This window comes from Trichechus manatus, unplaced genomic scaffold (genome assembly GCF_000243295.1).
Source record: "Trichechus manatus latirostris isolate Lorelei unplaced genomic scaffold, TriManLat1.0 scaffold00016, whole genome shotgun sequence".
Classification (NCBI taxonomy): Eukaryota; Metazoa; Chordata; class Mammalia; order Sirenia; family Trichechidae; genus Trichechus; species Trichechus manatus.
In genome coordinates, this window is record NW_004443952.1 from 5,241,940 (window position 1) to 5,259,179 (window position 17,240).

At 38.9% G+C, this 17,240-nt stretch overlaps 1 protein-coding gene across 1 annotated transcript in view; it reads right to left on the reverse strand.

Annotated features, from left to right (window-relative positions):
* Positions 1 to 17,240, reverse strand: part of PAPPA (pappalysin 1) — a 263,538-nt gene that overhangs the window by 128,360 nt on the left and 117,938 nt on the right. Inside the window, exons 8-9 of the mRNA XM_004372342.3 lie at positions 8,512 to 8,640; positions 2,956 to 3,047 (exon numbers count right to left, since the gene is read on the reverse strand). Coding sequence (XP_004372399.2) covers positions 2,956 to 3,047; positions 8,512 to 8,640 — 221 coding nt within the window. The remainder of the gene's footprint in view (positions 1 to 2,955; positions 3,048 to 8,511; positions 8,641 to 17,240) is intronic.

Below are 17,240 nucleotides of genomic sequence, written 5' to 3' on the forward strand. Positions count from 1 at the left end.
TAGCTAACCTGCCTGTGTCTCAACTTCCTCTTTTGTAAAAGCAGGACAATAAAAGAGAATGTTGTGAGAATGAGAGTTTAAATGTGCTTGACATATAACAGGTGTTCTGTAAATATCATCATCATCACCAGAACACTTAGAATCTAGTACAGACTAACAACATACACAGTGGCTCTATGAGAGTTCAAGCATCGTCCTCTTGGTTACTCCCTCCCTTCACTTCTTTCCTCTTATGTAATTCAGTTCACAAAGTTTGAAATCCACTGATCTAGTCCAAACCAGTCATTTTCCAGAAGAAAGACTAAAGTATATGAGGGAAATGAAGTCCAAAGCAAGCTGGGGTTGAACTCGCAGCTCAGTGTTATTAACAACAGAGCTTCCCAGTCCCCACCACTGTATGCTTAAAATTCAGTTCTTTTCTAAGAAATGGTGAACTATGCCATAATTTTCACCTCTTCTCTGCATCTAGTTCCAAACAATCAAGAGCATCAAGTACTTCAAAGCCATGAACCATGGGGTGGCAAACTTTTTCTGCAAAGGGCCAGAAAGTAAATATTTAAGCTCTGTGAGACCTGTTGATGCAGTGGTTAAGAGGTATGGCTGCTAACCAAAAGGTGGATAGTTCGAATCCACCAGCCACTCCTTGGAAACCCTATGGGGCACTTCTACTCTGTCCTATAGGGTGGCTATGAGTCGGAATCTACTCGAAGGCAATAGGTTTGGGTTTTTTTGGTAAGCCATACGGTCTCTGTCACAACTACTCAACTCTGTTGTTGTAGCAGGAAAGCAACCTTAGATCATATATAAACAAACGAATGTGGCTGTGTTCCAACAAAATTTTATCAGCAAAAACAGGCAGTGGGCCAGTTTTGGCCTGTAGGCCACAGTTTGTGGACCCCTTCCATGACTATGAATTTCCACCTGTAAGAAGCTTCCTCATTTTTGTTTACTGTTGCATAGTTCTGAAGCCACACAGAACACGGATGTCAGGTCCTTTTGAAGCTCTACATCCCTTTTCAGTCTCCATCCACATTCTACCTTCTTCCCAGAAGCACTTAACTCCCTGCCTTAGTTCTAGTGAAATAGGCAGATACTCTCCAGCATGGTCTAGGAGTGAGGGTGGGTGTCATGAGTATGACAGCGAACATAGGATTTGGTTCAAGTAGAGGCCATAATTATGAGAAATCTTCACACATATCATCTCAGAAATCATGCAACTGAGGGCTCTTAGAGACAACCTAACCCAATCCTTTCAATTTACAGGAGGTAAAACTGAGGCTCAGACTAGGGAAGCCACTTGGCCGACTATATACTGCAAGTTCTCAGTAAACCTGGGATGAGAGCTTGGTTTTCTTTATTTTAGCCTAAGGCTCTTTCTGCCATGTCATAGACTAAAATCAAGCTTCTACTATGAATCACACTCAAATCAACAGAAGAGAGAAACAAAATCTGCCTTTTGAAAACCCAAGGCCCTGCCTGGAAACTCCCTTGTCCTTCCTATCTCTGTGTCATGTCCCCCTTTCTTCCATCCACACCCATTTACTGAACACCTCTATTGTGCTGCTCAGTCCTTGTTTGGGGCCAAGCCAGACAGTAGGTGCTCAATATATGTGTATTGAGAAGTACTAAAAGGTAAATATGCATGGCCTTAACCCTCATGGAGCTCATGATCTACCAGGAGAAACGTTTAAACACACCGTGTAATGCACTGCAGATGTGAGGATGTGATGACTGCTTCTCCCCTTCAGTCCTCCTAGAAAATTGCCTTTCAGTGAGAAATCTTCCCACCAATGTTTTCATCCCCATTTCCCCTCCGTAGCTGCCCTTTCCCTCTTCAGATAGAGCACCTCTGTGTTTTGTACTTGCAAATGAATTGTGATTAGTTTTCACCTCCAGCCCAGGGGATTAGCTGAGGGACCTTTGATCTTCAGGTATCGATTTGCATCTTAAAGGAAGTATGATCTCATCTGGGCAAGCTCAAAATTCCACCCCTGCCCCCCAGCCCCTGTCTGTTTACCAGCCCCGGGCTGGCGCAGGCCTCCCAAGTGGGGCTGAAACCACAAGATCCGCCAGACTCGGAGAGAAGGCAGGGGAAAACAAATCTCCCATCTGACTCACTAAAGGTGGGAAAAGGACATTTGTTTTCTAAACACAGGCTAGTCTGTTAGTCCTCCTCCCTCACTCGGAGAGACTGCCCAAGGTGCTGAGTCTGCAGAGGGGACCACAGAGCTGGATTCCTGGGTCCTAGATAGAGGTTGTGTGGCAAAATGGACTGAACACACACTTAAGAAACAGACAAAATCAGGTTCAAGTCCTGCTTCTGTCTTCCATCACTTTTGACCTGTGTGACTCCGAACAAGTTTTATAATCTCTCTGGCTTTTGATTTTTTCATCTCTAAAGTAAGAATAAAAGCCTTTAAAATCTATACTAATATTAGTCCTGGATAGATGGTGTGAGGAACAGCAATAATGTATGTAAAATAAAGCTTGAGTTACCTGTCATTACCATCATTTGTGAGAATATAAATTCCATGAGGGCAGGGTTATCTGCTGGTTTTTTTTTTTTTTAAACATCATTATATTCCCTGGTGTCTAAAATAGTGCCTGGTACATAGAAGACCCTCAATAAATATTTGTGGTATAAAGGAATGAGTCATTTAGTCATGATTATCATTATTGTGGAGTTCCTGGGTGGTTCAACAGCTAACGTGCTCAGCTGCTAACAGGTTGGTGGTTTGGATCCACCCAGAAGTGTCTTGGAAGAAAAGTCTGGCAATCTACTTCTGAAGAATCAGCCACTGAAAACTCCGTGGAGCACAGTTCTACTCTGACAGACATGGGGTCGCCATGAATTGAAATCAATTCAAGGGCAACCAGTTACTGTTATTTTAATTGATGAACTATTCCGCACTGTCCACTTCTTCAGGCAGACCTAGAGAAGTAATAAAGACTTACCAATGCAATTGAAGGAAACTTCTCTTCGGCAGAAAAGGGAGCAACCATCACCATTGAGCTTATTCTTGTCATCGCATTCTTCACCTTTTTCTCTGCAGATTGGATACAAAAGAAAAATTTGTCAGATCTGTTTCAAAACCATAGCCGGACCTGGAAAAGTCCCTCACTGTGCCAGGAACCTTCCCTGAGACCTGGGGCAAATCCCTTTCCCTGTCTGAGTCTCTCTTCCTTCATCTTCAAACTGAGATTCACACAAGGTATAGATTATAAAATACTATTACATTTGCCTTATTTTGTGTTTCTGATGACAAACTAGTTAGACGGGATTAAGGAATGAATGAATAAACAAATAAATTAATGGAACTTGCTCCCCTAATGTCTAGGAAATCTCACTGCCATTTTGGTGTTTCTGATTTTGAAATGGTCCATCTGAAGGCTGTTTTGGAGGTTCTATAATACACTGCTGGCCCTACCCTCCTCCCTGCCTTAACAACCTTTTCCGCCCTCCTCCTACTCCGTCAACACACTTAAAGGTAAGGATTTTCCATCTACGGCCTTAGGTGTAGTCATCTTTTTGTGGGAAAGTTTTGCCTTCTCTGCTGGGTGTGTCATTTCATGGTGTCGAGAACCCCAACGCCTTTGGGACTATGCTGCTAAGAAAGAAAAATGCCCCTTCTTGTTTTTGTTGGGATTATTTCCATCACCTAAGGCTGATTTTGCTGGGGTTGCGATGGGCAGATAATGAGTGATGTGCTCTGCACTGGACCTGGGAGAGAAGGAAGAGTAATAACTGGATGTATTGCTACTTTCTGGAAAATTCTCCTTCTTTCAGAAACAGAAAACCGTGTTCCAAACTAGCTGTGTAATCTTGGGCAAATCCCTTGATCTCTCGTTATCTGAGCTGTCCAATACAGTAACCACTAGCTACACTGGTTATTTAAATTAGAACTAATTAAAGGGAAATATAACTAAAAATTCAGTTCCTCAGTCGCACTTGTCACATTTCAAGTGCTCAGTAGCCACATGTGACTAGTGGCTTACCATATTAGACAGCACAGAACACATTTTCATCATTGCAGAAAAATCCATTGGACAGTGCCATTCTGTATCTTGAGCCTCAATTTTCTCACGTGTTAAAATGGAGATAATTATGTCTACTGCTTAGAGTTAGTGTGAGAATGGAATGTAACTTAAAGTGGCTGGCGCATAGTAGATGCTCAGGGAATCACAGTTTCCATTCCCGCTTTGACCTAGGAGGTCCCCACAGAGTGTGTGGCAGCTATCCCTACTTCCCTGGAGACCAGCTGGTACCTGTCACAGTATTGACGAGGTCTCAGACTTTTCCGTTCACCCAGGCAGTTAGCACACAGAGGAATGTTTGTTGCTTTTAGGAGGTGTCAGAGTAGCAGGATAGTGTCTCCCAATTGGTCCTTAAGATGATTAGGACATTGCACTGAGCTCCAAAGAGCTGTCCAAGTTCTTCCCTGTCTGCAAACCTGTGACCAAAGAAGCCCGTTTTCTAAGTTGGGCCCGGTGAATATTGCAGGCAGGAAATTGGTGATGATCTTGTGCTTTTTAGATATTTCACAGGTTATCTGGAGAAATCCTTTTTTTTTAAACCTAGGCTAGGGTCACCATGAATATCTTCTAGGCATGACCAATCTAATAGTAGATGGGTAGGTTTTGAGAAACCTTCTTTGACCTCCCAGGCTGGAGTGGGTGGCTGTTTTCTCTGTATCCATAGACACTACACACCATCTATCATGGTGCCTGTCGAACTGACTGTCCTTGTCTGTTACTTGGGAGTCCCCCACACCAGGTTGTGAGATGCCACAGGCGGTGACAGAATCTTCATCAGCCTAGCACCCCAGTGCCTGGCCCAGGGCCTGGGACGCTGCAGACACCACACAGCAGCCACTCCTTCCCTGGTTAGTTTTGCAGTCTTGTCAGGTCAAATGGCAAGGCAATGGTGAATCCAGCTGCGAACCTGGACCCTGGGTTCACATCTTGGTTCTACTACTTTCTGGGTGTATAAGCTGAAGAAACACTCTTTAATCTCTCTGTTCATTAGTTATCTTTTCTGTAAAGTATGATAATAAGATCTACCTCATAAGGATGTTGGGAACATTCAAGAAGAAAACAATTTAGCACAGTGCCTCACACAATAGTAGAGGCTCAAGAAATGTTTATTATTATAATAATTATTATTACTGAGTCCTTGGGTGGAGCAAAAGGTCAAGTACTGAACCACTAACCGAAAGTTTTGTGGTCTGAGCCCACCCAGAGGCACCCAGGAAGAAAGGCTTGGCAATCTGCTTCCAAAAGGTCACACAGCCTTGAAAACCCCATGAAGCACAGTTCTACTCTACAACACATGAGGTTACCATGAGTCAAAATTGACTCGATGGCAACGAGTTTGGTTTTCTGTTTTCTTTTGTATCATTATTACAGGATTAACCCAAGTCTCCAGATTCCTCATCAAGTGCTTTTGTCCTTACACTATATATCTACTCCTTAATTATTGGCTATCTCTTTATCTCATTTATGACAATAGTAAAAAGTCTACTCTCTGACTAGTTTGTGCATTAATTATGTATGTCTGGCAGTAACGAATGCTGAGGTGCGAGTTAAGAGTGATGCTGGCTATGATGGAGCAGTTGGGGGCCCAGGAGCAGCTGGGGAGCAGGCAACAGCACAGGCTCGGGCAGCCCGGCTTCCTGCTTTACCACCACAGCATGGTTTTGTGATTTGATGTGATCATCCTCCATTTTCACATAATGCCAATTTTCCCCATAATGACCTGGCTTTTGGAACCGAACCATGTCGATAAGTGACCAGAGGGTATATATGAAACTGGGAGTATCTGCTGTGGTGGGTTATCCATGCTGAGTGCTCATCCATCAGGGGCCTCACTGAGTGCTGAGTGTATCCATATTTCTTCATAAATTCCATTACATATATCATAAATTAGTATGTATCATCCAAAGAAAAATCTTATTACCTAGGAAGACATTTCTCCTTTCCACCAAAGTATTTTTCCCCCTTTAGAGAATTGTCCATAATTTACATTCAGTTTTCTACAAAGTGTGTCAACAAGTATTTGGTACCTACAAGTAACTTAACAGGTATTTGATGTGTATGCAGGATACCAATTTTAGGTAAAAATGCTAAAAAAAGCTCTGTTAAATTAAGAATGCTATTTAAAATTAATAATAATAATAGTAATCATTTTAGATCATTGAGAAGAAAGATATCGTCTGCAGTGTGTTACCAGTGCATGCATATCTGGCTCCAGGATGGACAGGCTGGGTTATAAATCAGGTTCCAAATCTGGTGAGTTTCTTTTTTTAATCTTTGTGCTAAATTAGGAAATACCAGATCACAATTATGGGCTGTCAGAAATGACTGCCAGTGTTTCCTGGATATGCTGGATATTCAGATCAATCTTGGACCCACAAATTACAGGGCACTTTATCCCTAGAGATCCCTGTGCTCAGTTGCTCAATCAGACAATAGCTGCATCAAACAAGAAGTTGATGTTTTAACGTGGGAGCGAACAGCCAAGGGCTCCCTTTCTCTAATTTTTTTGCATTCAGTATTGGAAACAATATCTTCATGTTCTGTTGCTGCATTTGGATGTGGATTTTAAACACACACAACAGTACATCATTGGTTTCATTCTCTGACAAGTGAGGATCTTTATCTTCTATGCTTGAAGAGTAAAATTCTTGGCAATCAGGTAATTTGCACCATAATTCAGTGCTTAAAAATTCTTACATCATATTCTCAATATTAAAATCTTGACAATTCAGCTTTGAAATTACAGGTGCAGGATATTTAAAACATGAATATATATCCCTGAGATACACCACTTGAGTAGGCCACTTGAAATCATGAAAATAATCATTACTGGCTTTATTAATGTCAACATTTAAAAAAAAATGTCATTCTTTATTTCAAAAACTTGCATTAGTATCTTTCCCTAACAGCCAGCATACTGTAGGATGGGGGAGCAGAGCGTTGCACACACTGCTAATCTTTTTGCACAGCAAGTTGGCAAGAGGTAGCTTACTGGCCCTCCTCTGATCATAGTTGCAACATTCGATATTTCTGTCAATGTTAAGTCATGATCAGAAAACATACTGCTGGCCAATCACTGATACACGTGTGGATGGGTATTCACGTGCAAACTGCACTTAAACTATGGCATCATCTTTGCTGTATCTCCAGATGGACCTTTGATCTCAAAGCAGAGGTTTCCAGTCTACATCACAGCCCACAAAATTATCAGCAATAAATCAAATTGCTTTTCTCCTGTAGCATTAGCCTCACTGACAAACAGAAACAAGTCATCAAGTACTTCTCCTTCATACACGTACTGTTCCTGTGAGCTGATTATGTTCTGCACATCAGTGGTTTTGTCCAATTGTGAAGCAAATTCTCTGTTTACACTCCCTCCCCCCAAAGAAAGGGTAATTGCAATTCCATATTGCACAGATATTATGTGACACCCAACAGTGCCATTTAATGAAGGAATTTTGCCAAGAGCTTGTTTTCTGATCTCCACACAGAATGGGAAGTCTGTTGATAGTTTTACAAGTCTCTTAGCAATAGTGTGACTTGCAACTACTTTGGCCATAAGAAACTTAATTTTGAATAGTGTTACTAAGGTTTTTGGTCTTTTCTTCACATCTTAGGACAAACTACTCAATTTTGTTCCAGAAAGCATTTTTGTGCTTATTCTGAAAGAAAAATCTTAAAGGTTTCCTTTTTTTTTGTTTTTTGGCAATGCAGAAGTTTTTATGGCTTCTTGCCCCCATTTGTTAGTTGCCTAACATCTTGCCCTGAGGACAATGGGATGAATGAACTGATAATCCAATAAAATCCATTTTTTAGACATGCATGCTTATATTTTCTAATCGTACTCTTCCTTTTTGGCTGCTTGTGTGGAATCTTTACACTTACTGATTCATTTGCCTCAGTGTACTCATATGCACATTCAATATTCACTCTGGAGTACTGTTTACTATTTATAGTTTCAACATTATAGTGAGTTAGAGTACTTACACTGTTATTTATATTGAGCTTTTGACCCATTTTGTAAATTGGTGATATATAACAGAAATAAAAATATATATATTCAGTTTTAACAAATGTAAATGGTAACCAGCAACGCATTTTATAAGTGTTTTGACTCAGTTGAACTCTGTTCTGTTATCTGACTGATGGTTGGGACAGAAAGGACAAATAACACACATAAAACAAAACAACTAAGAACTAGAACATAATGATAATAAGAGCATAATGGTAGCTCTATCTAAATCATATATTGTATTACATACTTGAGAAGTGTATTAAAAAAAAAAAAGAAAGGAATCATTGCTTTTCTTCTGAGGCCAGCAAAACATCTGTAGACAAATTGGTTGACTATTGGGGATCACTGGTAGCTCACAGCTCACACTTGGAAGAGAATCACTTAATCTCTTCTACTCAGCATCCTGGCCATCACTTGACCTAACTAGCATCACTCTATTTTCTTTAGTTAAATCTACTTACTTCTGGATAATTCCATCACCACAGTATCCACCTCCATGGATGTATAGGGCAGCAGGTGATGGCTCACTCTCTTCAGTTCCCGAAATGGTGATGATTCGGTACTGGTACTTACTGCCAAGAGTTAGATCCCTGGGAAACACAAAAAATACTATTAGCTATACAAACACAACACTGGGGGCATAAGAGGAGGGAGAGGATGGAGAACTGATCCCCTTGAGTATATTCTTTCAGTCTTGCTCCATTTTGAAATCCCATGAGCACACAGTTAACCAATAATCTTTATCATCCAGTGTGGATAAGGCACTCTGCTAAGCGTGATGGCCCACACTAAAAAGTATACCAGTAAAAACTAGCATTAATTGACTGCTAACCATGCACATTGCTAGCTACTTTTCTTCTTAATTTAACCCTTGCAATAACCACAATGGATAAGTATCAGATGGTATGTGGCCCATAATGAAGGAAGGGGTTTGGGACAAAACCATTCAGGAAAAATAAATGGTATAAGCAAAGGCACAGAGCGAGGAAAGCACCATATCAGACTCTCTGGGCTTTATCTGATATTTTCCTTTCATTTTAAGACCTAAGGACAAACCATATTCCACATAAGCAAGCCCTTTCCTTACCCTGTACATACAGTGATCTCCTCACTCCCTGCCACTTGCTCTTCCCTATGTCTCTCACTCTTGAATAAAGTAATAACAATAATAACATCCATTAACTGTAGGCACAGTGAATGTCAGGCTCTGGGCTAAGCACTTTACATGCACTTTTTCACTTGAGAATAAAAACAACCCTATAAGGATAGCAGTATTTTCGTGTTTATTTTACAGAGGATCAATCTGAGACATAGAGAGGTTAAGCAACTTGTTTACAATCATATGCTACTAAATAATATACTATATTCTGCTTCCTTATTTCTTATCTTAAAAGGAGTCCCTGGGTGGTGCAAACAGTTAAGTGCTCAACTACTAGGCGAAAGGTTGGTGGTTTGAGCCCACCCAGAGACACCTCAGAAGTGATCTGCTTCTGAAAGATCACAGCCCTGAAAACACTATGGAGTAGTTCTACTCTGCACACATGGGGTTGCCATGAGTCAGAATCGACTTGACTGCAACTAACAACAGCAACAACATTCCTTACCTGAGACATCTGTCTCAATAACCTCATCTCTTGCAAAGCACAGTCTTGTCTTCTCTGTACTCAAGACCTTCTAGTACAATGCCTGATCTGACTTCCTAATACCCAACCTTACCCAGGGTTACTCTCCTCCCGTTAGTTAGTCCCTTTCCACTACCTGCATGACCTCACCCTGCCACCAAGCGAACCTGGCTACTGTCAACCATCCTCCAAGCTAAAGATATGTTTATGTCAATTCCACATGGCCAAATCATCACCTTCTTTTCATTTTTGATCATTTTCAAAGAGAGGGATTAGTCCTCTTTCATCTCCCCCACATCAATTATTTATTTTGTAATAATAAAAAGCCATGGGAAAAAAAACACAAAATGATAATGAAGAGAATTCCTATCAGATTCCAAAGTTGGGGGGGATTTCATAAACAAAAGGACGATGTAAAAAAAAATCTCAAGTTCTCTTGCCCATTTGTTATTTCAGCTGCTGTGAGGGCTAGGGCTGTTTGGATAAAGCCCACAAGATAACAGGTGCAGGGGCAATGGACAGAGACTGTCTCCTGGCTCTCAATACAATGATGAGTTGGAGTTTATGGGCACTGACGGACTCTGGTGAGGAGCATAGCCTTCCTGAGAATGTCGGGGTTATCACCCCAAAGGGAGTTTGTTTTAGCAGCACTGGAGCAGCTAGTAAGATTGTAGGTAGACCAGAAGTCCTTGGGGATTCTTTTAGTGTTCTCTGTTAACGAAGACTAAGTAGGTGAATAATGCATAAAGATCTTGAGATATTGCATGTATGCATAATAACTACCCTGTAAACTTCTGGAATGCCAATTTGTTATTAGGCTTTTTTTTTTCTTCTTCTTTTTTTAGCTTATTGACTATTTCATCCAACTCTTGATTAATGGATGTATACTTTTTTCTGGCAGTGTTTCTAAAATTGGAATATTTTGGGTGGGGAGTGGTTTTCCCAGGGGGTATATGTAGGCACGAGATAAACATGACATGCAGTCTATTGTCCATTCATTTTGCTCTAAAATATAGGAACTTGTTTTATATTAAACAAATATGACCATGCTATGGAACAAAATGTGAACTTTGCTTCAGGCTACTTCCCAGGCCACTGGGGGTATATGGTCACCGTCAGAAGCATATGGGTCACTTCTGTGGAGAAGGTGAGAGCGTAAAGAGTAATTTCTCTACATTGTGCTTTTCATTTATGGTGCGTGTCACAAATGATTTATGCTTGATAATATTTAAGGCGCTCTGTTAATATTTGTGAATGCTTTTCTCCTCCCTCTGCTTTGCTCTTCCTCCTCCCTCTCTTCCTCTCCGCCTCCTCCTTCTTCTCAATAAACGCCAACTTTGGGGCAAGCAAATATGTGCTTCAGTCCTGGCTTCATTGCTTACTGGCTAGGAACTCATAGGCAGGTGCCTTACCTCTCTGAACTATTTCAGGTCAGTCATAAATCTGGCTTCCCAGCATTTTCCTGCAGATCGATATGAGAAAATGTATAAAGCACCTAAGTGCCCAATTTATGATAAACAGTTAATAAATGTCAGTCCATTACTGTTAATACTTAATTATCAACAATCTCATTCACTAGAGTTAGGCTCTGTTCTTTATAACAAAAGGCGTGGAGTGACAGATAACTACATGTAACCTTGGTTAAGTAAACCAGTGAGGAAGAAGGGGTCACCATCCATCACGTGTGGCATGGCTTGATGGAAAGTCTCCTTTCTACCCCATCATTTGGCTAGAACACCTCAGTGCCTTCAGCTTGCTCTCTTCCCATTGCAACTTCTAAAAATTCTGGATCCCAGAAAGTTTGTCTTTACCCTGGGGCACAATCTGGCTGCCAGTAACTTCTGCACACTGATCTTCCTTCTAACCACCAGCATCACATAGAACACATCTGATTGGTAGAAAAACTTAATAACTCTCCTTCCACGTCTTTGTGCATGGCTCATGTATCATTATCTCACAGAAGCCTGACAATAGCTCTGTGCAGTGGAGAGAGGAAAATGAGTGCAATGGCTACTATAAAGATTATGTCTTTCCACTGAAGAATTCCTGTAATACAACTACATTTTCTCCAGGTTAAAGGAAAAATTAATACTAAGCGTTGGTACTTTTCTCAAGAACTGCGGTAGAATAGAATCTTTCATAAGGGTGAGCTAGTGGCTTTGGGGAGGCTTTGCCGAAGGTAAGGACCTATTTCATGGTTGGTCTAAAAGTAGGGCATTCATGTTAAGTTGTTCCTTTCAGCTGCTCCTAAAACCATCTGGGAAGTCTTACTCTATCATTCGACCTCCTTCCCCTTCTGCGCCTCCAACATACAGGCAGAGCCTAAGCCCTGTCAGGTCCTCACCCAATGGCTTCCATGGCATCCCCTCTGCAACCTTGCTGCCACCACCATCTCAGCCTGGATGGGTGACATGGCCTCTGGTTTGTCCTCGTGGTCTAGTATCTCCCTTTTTCAGTCTTGCCAATACCATCAGAATACTCTTAGGTCCAACATCACTCTCCAGCTCAGAATCTTCTCATTTAGAGCAGTGATGGGAGCATGTTACCAAACCAAAACTTCCCATTTACTCTTGTTTGGAACTACAATTTTAACATTTCCTCTGAAACGTGGTTGTTTTACCCAATTCTGATTTCTTTCATAGAATTTTGAATATTACTTTAAATTAAAAAAAAAACTAAGCACTTTTAATATTTAATCACCAATTCTTCCAACTGCATACCAGATTAATTTTACCTTTCTAGCTATTAAAATGTAAACTTCAGTGTGCAAATGTGATGGGATTGTTTGGCCAGATTTGAAGGGTAGATTTGTGCATCCCTTGAATGTCTTTTCTTTCTTTGAACTTTTCCAACTTTTAGCCATCATTTTCCACAAATGTCTCAAATGACATGTCTGCCTCAGGTTTGCATTTCTGGCAATTAGAAACAAAAATGTTGACATTTTAAATTGATATGATTTCTCTGTATTTCTTCTCAGAAATTTTATATTGATGATAAATGTACATCAAATCTGAAGCACAGTCTTATGCTAAAATATAATTACCCACTACTATCAAGCCCATTCTGACACATAGCAACCCCAACCCCGTAAGACAGAGTGGAACTGCCTCATAGGGTTTCCAAGGCAGTTATCTTTATGGAAGCAGACTGCCACATTTTTCTCCCACAGAGTGGCTGATGCATTCGAACCTTTGACCTTTCTGTTAGCAGCCAAGCACTTAACCACTTCACCACCAGGGCTCCTTAGAATGTAGTTACATCTTATAAAATCATTATCTGAAGGATACTAATATACTTATAAGGAAGCTAAACACCCCATGACTTAGTTTTTTGCAAAAATACTCATTTCTTAAAGTGTTGATATGAAGTTAGTATCATAATAGGTCAATTAAAATCTATCTGAAATCTGTAGGCAAGTCACTTTATTTTTCTTTGGCTCTCAGTTTTCCTATCTTTTAATTAGGATGTATGATTCTTGCCCTAGACTCATATGAACATAAAATGAGAAATATGAAATCACTTTAGGAAGAACAAGGTAGAAAGACCTTTAACTCAGTGCAAAGATCACACTTTGCTTCCTACAGGAAACTCTCACTGAGCCCCTTGGTTATTCCTTATTGATCTTCTATTGTCTCCGTGTCATAATAATCATTTATCATGCCCTATAGTTTGTTATACCTTTTTGAAATCCCATCTTCTAGAACAATAATAGCAATCATAGTTTCCATTTGCTGTTTGTTATTTATCATATGCCAGGTACTACGCCTAGCTCCTTGTACGTATAATCTCATCAAATCAAAGCAACAGTCCCTTGGATAATTATTATTACTATCCCCCTTTTCAGAGAACAAAACTAAAACTTAGGAAGGCTAATCTCTCTGCCCATAGTCACACCATTTTTGGTCATGAGGTAGGGGCTCGAACCAGGTCTAAGTCCATCCTAAGTCAGTGTTTTCCAGAGGTGGAAGGTACCAGCTGTGATGAACTGACAAAGACAGCAGACAAGAAGTCAAAAGAGCTCATTTTAAACCAAGTAGAGTTTGCATGCAAAAACCAATTGGAAAGATCAAGAAGTCAGGAAACATAAGTTGTTTTCAACAATATCACTGACCCGCTACCCATGGACAAGCCATTTCCTCTTTCTGATCATTAGTTTCTTCATTTATGAAACGAGAATCTGGGAAGGATGTGATGATCAGCTCTGCAATCCATAATTCTAGTGTAATGAGGAATGCAGTCTTGTATCTGTCTTGAGCATTTCTACAGGCTAGAAGCTGTCTCAGCAGCTAAAATTCTGCACTGAGAATAGGTGTAGGTCAGGAGCTACCACCCAGATTGTCTGAGCTAGAAGATGTGGTGGGACCACCTAGGATGACTCTGGCCCAAGAAAAGCAAAGTATTGCAGTCCAGCCTTGGGCTAAGAATCAGGGGGCACTTGGTACATCAGCTCCAGCCAAGAAGTGGGAAGCGAAGAAAACAATCACTTATTGAGCCTGATGTGCCAGGAACGTTATACCTACCATTATTACGGTTTTAACTAGAAAATATTTTAATCATATAGGAAAGTACAGAGAACTCTACTACAAATGTCCATAGACTTACTACTCAGCTTTGTCAAATTGTAACATTTTATCATATTGTCCTTATATCCTTTATTTTGGTGTGAAATAAACCAAAAGTATGGTTCAGTTTAAAGCTACCTGTGTGGTGTTCTTCCTGTATCCCATTCCTTCTCTCCCATGCATGTTTTTATAATTTTTGTACATGTGTATTATTTTGCATATTTGAAACTCAATAGATATTTTAATACCATGCTTGGCATTATCCAGCTTACTATTTTTTATTTTCTGCTCAGCATTGTTTTTGAGATCACACATGTTGATACATGCAGGTCAGGCTCATTTCTTTTCACTGACAGTATTTTACTCTATGAATACACCACAATTTATTTGACCACTCTTACAGATACCTACATGGTTTCTATCATTATTGTTATTATTAAATTATTTTTTGTTTATTTTCAACAATGTTGCTTTAAATATTTATGTTCAAGCTGTTTCATACACAAGATCAAGACTTTTCTCAAGAAAATATATCTAAAGTGGTGTTGCTCGATGGAGGGCAATTGCTACTTTATTAGATACTGTCAAATTATTCTCTAAATTTGTTGCACCAATTAACATGCCTACCAACAGACTTACCATTGCTCCAGGTCCTTGCCAGAACTTGGACTGCCAAACATTTATTGGTCAAGCTGATGCGTATTAAACGATATTTAATTATTGTTTTATTTTGCCTCTCCCTGATTACTAACAAGCCTGAGTATCTTTTCAAATATATATATGTATATATATATGTATATATATATACATATATATAGACCACTTAGGCTTCTACCCATGTGGACTGCTTCTTAATAGCTTTTGCCTATTTTAAATTGCGTTCTTTTTCTTTATTGATATGTACCTGTATTTATATATACTGGATGTTAATCCTTTGTAATTGAAGGCATTACAAGTACCATTTTCAAGTGACTGTTACTTTTTTCACTATGTTTATGCTGCTTTGTGAACAGAATTTTTAATCTTTTCCTTTATGATCTGTGCTATTCTTCTTGAATAAATGTTTCTTCATTCCAAGGTCGTAAAATAGTCGCCTCTATTTCTTTTTAATAGCTTTAAGGTTTCCATTTTTTTATATACTTTCAATCCACGTAGAATATAGTTTTGAAAATAATGTGAGATAAAGATTTTTTTTTTCTCAAATGTGAATGAACCATTTGTCTAGCATTCTTTATGTAATAGTGAATTCTTTCACTACTGAATTGTAATACCACCTTTGCCATATATCATTTCAATATTTACATGAGTTTGTTTCTGGGCTATCTTGTTTCATTTGGTCTATTTTTTCCTTTTATCATAACAACAGCACTCTATCTTAATTTCCATAGCTTTATAATAAAGTCTTGATTTATGAGTTCATTCTACGCTTTGATATTCTTTCAAAAGAGTCCTTTGCTTTCCCATGAGAATTTAAAGTTTCATTAAAAAAAAAATGCCTGTTGGAATTTTGATTCCAATTTTATTAAATTTATAGATGTATCTGAACAGAAAGGACATCTTTATGTTACTGTGTCCTCCAATTTATATACATAGTTTATCTTTTAATCTATTTAGCTCTTCTTTTATGATTTTTAGAAAAGTTTTAAATCTTTCTTCATAAAAATCATGATTTTTTTTTTATTAAAAGTAAATTCCTAAGTTTAGGCATATTATTGGTGTCAATGCTATTGTAAAGGGTAGCTTTAATCTATACATATAAGTATATATATGTATATTTGCATATATATGTATTTGTATATCTATATTTCTACCTGTAACTATCTACATATCTATTCTAATAGTTTTGGGTTAATATGTTAAAAAATTGTTTCTATAAATTGATATATATTTAGAAGTCTTTATGAACTGTTTTATTAGTTTTAATAATTTGTTGATTCTCATACATTTTTCTATATATTTCCTACAGATAAGGAATGAAGATAGCTTTGTTTCTTCCTTTTCAATGTCCTATTTTTTGTTCCTTTTAATGGTCTAGCAACACTGGCTAGGAACAATGGAATGGCATTACTGGGAATCCTTGGTTTGACTCTGTAATGGAAAGGAATACTGTTTATGGTTTACCTTTAAGCATAGTGCATACTGTAATTTTTCACCAGATGCTTCTTAATTACATTAAGGATCTTCATTTATATTCCCAGTTGACCCTCTGTTTTTTTTTCTTTAATCATGAAAGGATCTGATCTTATCAAAAGTTTTTTTTCTTTTCTTTTTTTTTCCAACTTGCATCCATTAACTTAATCCTCTTTTTAAAATCCCTTTAATATGCTAGGATCGTGAATCACATTAATAGATCATCTAATGTTAATGTTCCCTCTCATTCCTGGGATAATCCAGTTTGGGCACAATGTTTCTATGTGAGTGTGTGAGCTTTAGTGCATCACTGAATTCTGTCTGCTAATACTATATGTAAGATTTTTGCCTCTCTATCATAAATTCAATTAACCCAAAATGTTATCTTTTATTTATCTCTCTATTTATTTATGTGTTGCATCATAAACTGAAACCATGTTCTGTATGATTTTGATTATTTGTTATGATTTGTTGTGTAGTCTAGAACATGGTTAAAATAAGTGTAAACATTCTACATATCCTAGAAGAAAAAAGTTATACTTTTAATTATGTACTGTTATTGTTGTTGTTAGGTGCCGTTGAGTCGGTTCTGACTCATAGCAACCCTATATGCAACAGAAAGAAACACTGCCTGGTCCTGCGCCATCCTCATAATTGTTATGCTTGAGCCCATTGTTGCAACCACTGTGTCAATCCATCTCATTGAAGGTCCTCCTCTTTTTCCCTGACTCTCTACTTTACCAAGTGTGATGTCCTCCAGGGACTGGTCCCTCCTGATAACATGTCCAAAGTATGAGATGAAGTCTCACCATTCTTGCTTCTAAGGAGCATTCTGGCTGTACTTCTTCCAAGACAGATTTGTTCATTCTTTTGGCA